This window comes from Penaeus chinensis, chromosome 1 (genome assembly GCF_019202785.1).
Source record: "Penaeus chinensis breed Huanghai No. 1 chromosome 1, ASM1920278v2, whole genome shotgun sequence".
In the NCBI taxonomy this organism is placed as follows: Eukaryota; Metazoa; Arthropoda; class Malacostraca; order Decapoda; family Penaeidae; genus Penaeus; species Penaeus chinensis.
The window spans coordinates 20,323,375-20,333,374 of NC_061819.1; the positions used below are offsets into that span (position 1 = coordinate 20,323,375).

Genomic DNA, 10,000 nt, shown 5'->3' on the forward strand with positions numbered 1-10,000 from the left:
CTGAGTTCATACATACTGACGATGAATTATACTTTCTAGGTAATCATTTATTTTTTCTTAATATTATATCAGTTTCAGTTCATTAAAGTAAAAAAAATATATGAACATGAAATCCACATCAGTCTGTTTCATTTATTACTTTTGTGAGTAGGTTTTGCTGTATTGCAGCAGTAAGCTTCTCATGTAAATTATTAGTGCAAAATTAATTATTGATAGAATATTTATGGTTATTTTAGATAATGTATTGATTATTGCAGGAGAAAATGCCACAGGAGAATCTGAAGATTTACTAACAGCAGTTCAGCGTTTGGCACAATTAACAATACTGTTAGACCAAGTTGACTCTAGAATCAACTGTAATTGTCTTGAATACCTTCTGAATGAACTTTGTAACAAGACCAGCTTGATATCAGAAAGAGATGCCCAGGAAATCATTACAAAAAGGTTTGTATTTTTGATATCAAATTTAGATCAGACAAAGGGTTTGATACCCAGCACTCCAATCCGGGTATGTGATAACCCATTTCAGCCTATCCCAGTTCTGGCTACCTTGTTTCAGTCTCACCCAGTGTACCATGGCTTGGCTTTTCCTAGTGCAGAATATCTAGAGCATGTAAAGTAGCAAACGCTTTGATAGACTAAGCATTGCGACATGTATGCAGTGCCTAAATCTATGTATTTGCAACTTACCTAATATACCTGCCTGTCTAGAAGCATCCTAATTTCTTATCAATACATTACTCATTTATCATTTATGCTAAAAGAAAATTAATATATTGGTTGCTATCTAGATTTGTTTAGCTAACCTTTTTTCCTTTTTGACATTCCTTTCATATTTTCATATATTTTTTTAAATACTGCTATTAATATCAATTGTGTTATATTTGTTACAGACATTATAAATGCTATAATGTTATAAACACTAGTAACAGCAATATTAGGTAACGTAAGATATTTTAAAAAATCAAGGAAAAGGGTAAATAGGTGAGACAGGCAGTACTTGTAATTGGCTCATTGGTGACTTAGTGTAGCCATCTATGTGTGAAAAAACAATTAATAAAATAAACTCACAGTGGGCATGGCATGTACATACATACCATGACTCTGTGTGTGTGTGTTTTTTTTTCTGCATTTTATGAATATGTTTATGCTACACTCTTTTGATTATGTCATCCTATGAATCATTATGACCTGTGTTAATTCTGATACCCAGTGATCTTTTGTAGTACCTGTTTTGACCCAGGTCTAGCTAACTTATTTAGAGATCTTGCAGCTTGGTGTATCCCAGGACACGCTTAGTATCAAATGTTTTCATTGATCCATAAATTGTAAACTCAACTGACCCCCTTTATTAGCAAATAACCTACATATTTTAGCAGTAAATATTTTTACCTATGTTTGTTATTTGGAGTTTCTGAATACTTCTTTTATTGTTTTATATGTTATTTCATAAACATCAGTAAAAGGTGTATTTTTTATAACTTTATTTTTGTTCTTTATTGCAGGGTAAAGGAATCCAATGTTCTGTCCAATATTCAGAAGAATGATGCCCAAGGCTCACATCCTGGTAATCCGAACCTCATCCTCCGTGCCCAGCCTACTGTTACCAGTATATTAAAGACACTCAGTAATAAGAATCAGGTACTTCCTTAGGTTGCGTGTGAAACTGTGCTGTTTGCTCTCAAGTCATAAATTTCAAATAAATGAATGTCATTTCATAATGATATTTCTGAGTACTAGTGATTATGGTAGTTATATTAATGATTGCTTGTGTAAGAGGGTAGTGAAACTGCTCAGAATAGCTATGACGATAATAACAATGATGAAAATGGTAACTGAAATAATTATGAATATGATAATACAAAAGTTACTTATATTATCAGAACCAGTAAAAATTAAAATAATTACAATGACCTTCAGTAAGGAAACCTAGAAATGGTTATATAAAAGACATTGTAGGGATTATTAATAATAATAGATTAAGTTGTTATTGTTCTGGCAGGAATCGGTTTTACCTGTAATGAATTTGCTGATTAGTGGGAAGAGTCGAGATCTGCTGCTGGTTGCAGCTGCTGCCTCTGGCAGTCTTCATATATTTGCACAGAAGTTTGTCAAATTTAATGAAGTCAGTATGGTAAGTTCTTTTATTTTTATTTTGTATATATTTATGAATATATGATTATATTAAGGAAAAAAGAAGGAAGATCTTTGGTGCCATACTAATTAAAAGACATGTGTCATCATTGCTAATGTTATATATTTTGTCATCTGCTGCAATGATACTATGTTAACCTTAGGCATTATTAATATATTACACTTCTACAGGATCCTCAACCTGGAGAGACTTCCAAAATGGCTATCAACCGTGCTCTGATGTTTGATATATCCTTCCTCTTGTTATGCCATATTGCACAACTTTATGGCATAGATGTAAGTATAAAAGTGTCTGTTATAACCATCATTAACCCATTGGATCCAGTTGTGTCACAGCAATCACATCACTAAAAATCCAGGCATTAAGGTTACGTGACAGGGGGCTGCTTGTAGGCCGGGCACATGCAAATACGTGTTTATAGACTCTTTGACTCTTTTTATGCATAAATGCTTTTAGACTTTTGTCCATTTTCCAATGATTGCACAGACATCTCTCAAGGTAGTCTACAATTCAGTGCAAGAAAAATAAAACTTTTGTAATTTTTAAGAATTTTTACGTAATATTAAATTTTCTGTAAAACAACCTGCGTTGCCGCTCACAGCATCAGGAATACAATGCTGAGGCATGTATTCCTGATGGAAATGGCATCAAACCATGGAGCTGGCGCTCTTCCAGTCACTGCTCCCGGACATTTCGTTCCACATTCATACATGGATGGGAATAATGCAAAATTGCCAAATGAGTAAAATAAAACTCCCAATAAGTTTGTGCACTCTTTTCCATCACCCCGGCCTTCAGCTGCAACATTCATGACAGTATGTTTGCATCACCTGACCTACAGGCAGATTTTCCCATGACAGCATGTTCACGTCACCTGCCCCTCAACCTGGATATTTTCGTGACATGATGGACACATTACCTGGATCCAATAGTTATTCTGGTACATGTTTTATTCATTGTTTGGTTGTAATGATCACAGGGTTTCAATTACATGTTGTTGAATCATACTTCAAAGCTAGTGGGATATTTAAAAGATTAAATATATTACCATTACAAAGAATGATATATACAAAGTATAAAACATGTTCATGGCATTGTTATATATACAAGTACAGTAACAGTTTTCTAGCAGTTGATGGTTGGGTACTTGTTTTAACAAGTTGACACACCGGTAGGGCATGTAGGCATCCCCTGTCCACTGTGATTTTAGTTATTAAGTTTGTTTATACCTAGATGACTTTACAGGTATTAAGTCACCAAGAAGTTAAATGCTAGGCCAGCCTGATCTCACCTGTTTAACCCAGTTGGCACGGATGGCTAGAATAGATGCCATGCCCACTGTAATATAAGTTAATTTATTGTATTTACACTTAGGTGGCTCTACAAGTGCTTTGTCACAACTTAATAATCATAATATTAATAAGAATAATAACAGTATCAATATCAATAGTACTAATAGGAAAAAACATTTTCTTGCAATTTCAAGGAGTGGTGAAATCAGGAGCAGTCACTAGGGCATACTGATAGGCTCCTTGCTCGCTGAGCATATGTGGAGCCATCTGTTTGTAACAAAATTCATAAAATACTACAGGGGACAGTACATAGATCTGTAGTCATTGGATTAAACAGTTACTTGAAGTTTTAGAGAAAAGTTATTTTTATTACCATTTTTATTGCCAACCCACTCACAATGGTTGTCATTTTATCATGATTCTTATTATGTCGTGCACATTTGAGCCTTGTACTAAGTTGTATGTACTAAACATTTGTATCCAGGAGTTTAATCCAGACAAAATCATATGTGAACACTTATATCCATCAGTTCTATGCAGTTTCAAGTCTTGTTCTGCCTACATTTACTCCTAACTTTAGGAGGTGCAAAATTAAGGGAGCTGAAGTGTTATTGTAAATAATTATGAATTATTTTTATTATGTGACCTCTGCTGACCTAGCAGTATGGATAATCTAGTTTGGTGTGAACCAAGGATACTGGGTAATTGATGATATACCCGTTCTTTCCTTGGTCAATAGGAATACCAGTTCATAATAATACAGGCTCCCTGTTTTTCCCCAATATACAGGTGGTTGTATCAGAGAAGTGTGAGACTTTTGTAGAACAGTGGATGAAGGAGAACATGCCTGAATTAGGCCATGTAAAAGCACCATTGATGACCACCCGCACGGACCAAAATGCCGTTGAGGACTTCATTAGACAGGTCAATGTTACAGACCTTGATTTGAAGTACAAGTAAGTCAAGCAGATATCTGTATTTTTTATATCCTGTTCTGTGAGTATTGTTGACATCAGTTTTCTTGTATAATCAACCCTCTGCTATCATGCATTTTGTTACTGCAAATTACTGCTGTCACTTACACCTCAGTAGTCAATATCCCTTTGCTAACACACACCTAAGTGTGCTGTAGTGCACAAAATTCATTGCATTATTTTCTGCTGTTAGCAGTCATTTGTTAGTCTTATTCATACCACTGAACAGGTATTCCAGGTTCTTTACAAGACATGTGAGAGTTATTGGTGAAGGAGTACTATTTGTGAGTGCAAACACTGAAGAAGAGGGTAAGGAAGAGAAAGAAAGAAAGAAAGAGATAGAGAGGGAAAGAGAAGGAATTATTATGATTTGTGATTATGTCGGGTATTCTTGCTGACACATTTATTTTTTATTATATAATCTAAATGTATTAAATACATCATTCTCATTCAGTGTCTTGGTGTTTATGGGAAAATATGAACAAAATAGGAGGGTAGATCATCTCCTTGAAAACCAGTTAAGATAGTTCTCATTATTTCTTAAGATTCTTAAGATCCAGTACCACAAATTTCTGTTACAGCATTTAGGCAAGCTACTAAGTAAGGGCAGTAACAGAGAGTCAGGTGTATGAATATTTTTTCATGTAGCTGTTTGTTCTTTATTCTCTTTTTCTTGAAGCAGTAGGCCAAAGAGATTCATGTTAACAAGAAGCTCTCTGATTGTGATGATTGCAACACAATTCTTGTAAATATTCAATTTTTTTTCAGTGCTGTATATATCAGTAGAAGTTTCAAAACCTCTAGTAATTCTCATGCTTGAGAAAATATAATATTATGCTAACTCCATTTTCTGTTTCAGTATGGTGCCATGGAGTGATTTATGTCAGGTAGCAGCAATTGCATTCAGGGAAGTGGTGAGTGCTGCCCAACAAGGAGCAGTGCCAATACAGCGTGTGAAAGAGTTGCTTGACCGCCTTCGATATCACTTGTGTTGTCTTCCCATTTGTGTTGCCACTTGGCTCTGTTCCCATGTGCAGGTTAGTAGTATAATGCAAAGGAATAATAAAACAGAAAAGTGAAAGAAGTTGAAAAAAAGTAGTTATTATGATTTATTTAATTTCCTGCAGGAATATACTTATCCTATGTTTTAATTTTTATGATGAGAATGTGTAATTTATATAATTCTCTTCAGGTGGTGGATGGAGAGCAAGCAGTACAGCCACTTAGCTTTTTGCACTACCTTCTGACTTCTTTTAATGATCATGATGCATCTGTACCAACTCTTGAAAATTTCAAGGATAGGTAAAACTGTCAACCATTTTTTTTAAAGTAAATACTGATAAAAATAATTGTTGTTAGTATCTTATAAAAAAAGGTTTGGTAAATCATGAAAAGATTATCTAAAGAGTTTCACTATAGTTTTAATACAATTTTTCAGATCCACATTAATGGTGCAAATTGTGGAAAATATGGCACAGGTAATGAAAGGAGGAACACAACCTGCAATTAACAGTGATAATATCAACAAGTAAGTTTATACTTACATTTATATCTTGCTAGTGATCATATTCTTTTTTTTTCAGAATTGGCATATTGTCTTTAAGGACAACATTGTTGATATATATTTTTTTTTCGCAAGAATTAACAACTTTTTTTCTTTTGTCTTTCGTCATCTGTTTAATTTACTCTGTTTTGATCTGATATAAAGCTTACCCCAGTATTTCTGTCCACACAGCAGCAGTGCAGGGAAAACCCTTCTGAAAGAAGAAAGTACAAACTCACTCCTCTCATCCCAGGAACCCTTGTCAAACCTGCTGAGAGAAACATGGAAGCAGGTGTTCCCAGGAGGAGTCATAACACACAAAGCTCTGGCCACTTTTCGGGATCTCCTAAGGCTTGGTGGTATCAAGTGGTTTGTCTGCGATTTGGTAAAAGTATGTTTGGTATTTTTTTTCCCTAGGAGAGTGTGATTTACATATTGAGGATATTTTGTATAATCTTTAATCCATTGGATCTGGTTGCCTTGCAGCTCATACATGGCCCAAAATTCAGGCATTAGGCTTATGAGAAAGACAACTCTTCTGGGTGTGTGGCTTGTAAAGTTGGTCCACATGAACACTTGTGTGTGGTACCAAGACTCTTTGCCTCCCCTTTGTAAAGTTATTATTTTTTTCTGATAAGCATTTTATCTTTCCTTTTTTTTCATTTTCCAAACCCTATATTTGTCATTTGATATGTTATATCAAGATTTTGATAGACTTTTCCTTGCATCTACTCAATATCATCTCCATAGTAATATTTTGTTATTTGTATAATTTTAAAATATATACAATTTTCTGTTATGCACTGCCCAGTATGTAGGATCCTGAGCATGAAAATAGTGTCCTCCCTTGAGCTGGTACTCTTCCAGCCATGGCTCAAGTATGTTACATTCACTGCAAGAGTCTCTTCCTAAATGTCCACTGAGTCTAATCTTCCTCCAAGATTAGACTCATAGCTAGTAATTTTTGTCACCCTGTCCTTCAGCCATACTTTTCACGATGGCATACTCTTGTCACCCGGCCCAATATCCAATTTTTTTTCATGATGTAATGCTTACGTCAACTGGATACAAAGGGTTATCCCCCATCCCCTTACACACCCAAAAATTGGGCTTCACCAAGGTAGACTTTGGTGTTTCACATTTCAGCAGTAAGATTTTACTGTATGTCTGATTGTCATATATCAAATACATACTAGACAGTGGAATGCCATAGTTGAAAAAGTTATGGTTGCCACTCATGTATGCATAAAAATGGAAATGTTTCCTTAACATACAAATAAGATATACAGAAAGAAAGAAAAAAATATAATGAATTTATAGAACAAAAATATGTTTACATAACTGTTTGAATAATAAAACCAGAAGGTGTCTGTGATATATAATAGTATGGTGTGTGAATGGGAGACAAGAGAGCATGAGGAGGTTAGCTGGTTTAACTGTGCTATACAATACCAGAATGACTATTTTACCCTCCTTTTTGGTTTACAAGAAAAAAAAGTTAGGGAACATGACTGTATGATTGGCAAAAGGGGTGGACACACCAGTCTCTTCTGTCCAGGAATCTTGCTAACAGTATCAGATATATTAGGGACACTACATGCGTGTCATCCATAGAAAGAGAAAAATCCTCCTAGTTATAGACAGTTCAGCCAAGATCATGGCAAATAGCAAAGACCACACACAATGCGGTGAGCTAGCATATGGCAAATAAACAATTAGGGGTTAATGCTTTGTATTTAAAAGGTGGTTTTGCATTACAGTCATAGGTAACACACTACACCACAGTTGGAAAGACTGAATATTATAATGATATTTCCTATGATTTCAGACTGGGATGCAGAGTGTTTTCAAGTCAGATTTGGCTCGGGCAGTTGATCTTATCTACGCCCTTTTACACCAAGATGTGGTTGGTTGCACTCTAAGTTTATTGGTCCATGCTCTGCCCATGTACATATCTGGGCCATGTTCAGGTAAGACCTGTTATATATATATATATATATATATATATATATATATATATATATATATATATATATATATATATATATATATATATATATATATATCTGTAAGATCCTGCTTGTCTAATTTGACCTTGACATCTGGATATTATGAAAAAATATATTTGTATATATTTTGAATTAAAATACTGGTATTGCTGTAACATATCCTTATTGTAAAGTAGCTAAAGTCATATTGAATGTCGACTTTCATTGCTGCTATATATATATATATATATATATTTTTTTCCCCAGCTGATTTACTTAGTGAGCCTAGAACACATGCTCTGGCTCATCTTGCAGTTATGATGATCATATCTGCTTGGTTGGCTGTTCAGCAAGCTCCTGTTAAACCAGAGGTAAGTGATTTAGATGAAGGGTTCCAATAAAGAAAATATTAAGGAGATGAGAGAAAAAAAAAGACTGCTGTGGGGAACTTGTCAAGACATATAATTTTATCATGATACTTAAATCATTCTTAATATCCAACAGCCAGGGAGTACAATGAGTATGGTAATGGGAGCCACACCTGGAGGACCTAGCAACTACAGAAAGCGTACCTACCATGATCGCATACTGGATGACCTTGAATCTAGCTTGCAGGCACATTCTGTAGAGTTGGCAATTGCCAGAGGTACTCCAGGGTTGACAAAAGATGGGACATCACTTCTGGTTGCTGTACAGTCACTACTCTTGCTCATGACACAGGTATGACGATTTAACTCTAGAAGTACCATGCATGATTGTGCCTAATTACAATTATTGAATTTTATATTTCAGTCTCTGAAAAATTTAGTTGGGCTTATAAATGTGGAAGTAATTTTTTTTTCATTTATTATGCCTATTTCAGAAGTCAGTGTAAAAGAGGTGATTTATTAACCCAGTGCCTTCTGGGCTGCCTGTGAAGGGCTTAAAGTAAGGGGTGCTCCAACATTGGGTACACTTGTTTGCATTGCATATGTGCACCAATAAAGTTTGTGCAGGATTGTGCACTTATTGCAGATCAAATTTGTATGATATAAAGTTGAATGTTAGATTCATGTAAAGGATTTATCGAGAAGTTCTAATTTCTTATATGATCTAATTTTGAAATGAAAAGTAAAGAATATTTATTTAGTCTGTGTGTGTGTGTGCATGCGTGCGTGCGTGCGTGCGTGCGTGTGTGCATGTGCGCATTCTTGTGTGTTTAGACATGGGTGTGTGGATGCAAAAGCAGATGCATATTACATGTATATTTTTATTTATTTATTTATTTACTATTACATATAATTAACCCCTTGATTTACCAAATATTTTACGTCATCTTATTTTGCTGTTACTAATATTAAAAAACATTATAATAATTATAATGTTTATAATAAAAATAACACCATCGATATTCATAGCACTAGTAAAAAATACGTTTTTCCCGCCAATTCAATTCAGGTAAGGTCACAAGGTCTACTAATTGACTCCTTTGTGGCTAAGCACTAGCAGAGCCATCTATGGGCAGATATTTCACCAAAATATATAGAAAATGGGCACAGCATTTTCCCCATTTTTTGTTCATTTTAAATGGCGGCATTGGGTTAATAATTATATATATATATATTATACATACATACATGTATGTATGTATGTATGTATGAATGTATGTAATTTTATTCCTTTTTGTGATTGTAAAAGTTCTAATTGGCATTACAGGTGAGCCGCGCAGGTGTTGTGAGTCCAGTAACCAGACTTGTTGTTAACATTCTACATGAGCTTATAGCTGCCCCGTACAGCCACACCCTCCTCACCCTGACTCCTCCTGCATTATTGCCTAATTTGGTGCCTCTCCTGTCACCACCGGATGCTTTCACATTTGCTGAATTGTTGGCAATCACTGCTCCCAAGCCCACCTGTCAGTCTGGCCTGGCCAAGGATTTCATTGGTGATTTCATTGGTGCACAAACTCCAGCCCAGGCTGCTGGGGCAAGAAGAGCAGCAGCCAAGCTCTTGTGTGTTCAGCGGAACCTGGCCTTGGCTAATGAATCTTTCACAGAACTGACTCTGTG

At 35.2% G+C, this 10,000-nt stretch overlaps 1 protein-coding gene across 4 annotated transcripts in view; it reads left to right on the top strand.

Moving 5' to 3' along the window:
• LOC125027344 (mediator of RNA polymerase II transcription subunit 24-like) overlaps positions 1-10,000 on the top strand; it is an 18,113-nt gene that overhangs the window by 7,611 nt on the left and 502 nt on the right. For 3 of the 4 annotated variants that reach the window (XM_047616375.1, XM_047616391.1, XM_047616381.1), the window contains 13 exons: positions 258-444; positions 1,506-1,641; positions 2,003-2,134; positions 2,326-2,430; positions 4,237-4,403; positions 5,281-5,458; positions 5,614-5,723; positions 5,860-5,949; positions 6,157-6,355; positions 7,793-7,934; positions 8,220-8,323; positions 8,457-8,672; positions 9,648-10,000. The exon at positions 9,648-10,000 is cut by the window's right edge and continues 502 nt beyond it. In XM_047616375.1, the coding sequence (XP_047472331.1) occupies positions 258-444; positions 1,506-1,641; positions 2,003-2,134; positions 2,326-2,430; positions 4,237-4,403; positions 5,281-5,458; positions 5,614-5,723; positions 5,860-5,949; positions 6,157-6,355; positions 7,793-7,934; positions 8,220-8,323; positions 8,457-8,672; positions 9,648-10,000 (2,119 nt within the window). The remainder of the gene's footprint in view (positions 1-257; positions 445-1,505; positions 1,642-2,002; positions 2,135-2,325; positions 2,431-4,236; positions 4,404-5,280; positions 5,459-5,613; positions 5,724-5,859; positions 5,950-6,156; positions 6,356-7,792; positions 7,935-8,219; positions 8,324-8,456; positions 8,673-9,647) is intronic. The other variant, XM_047616400.1, reaches the window with a different exon arrangement.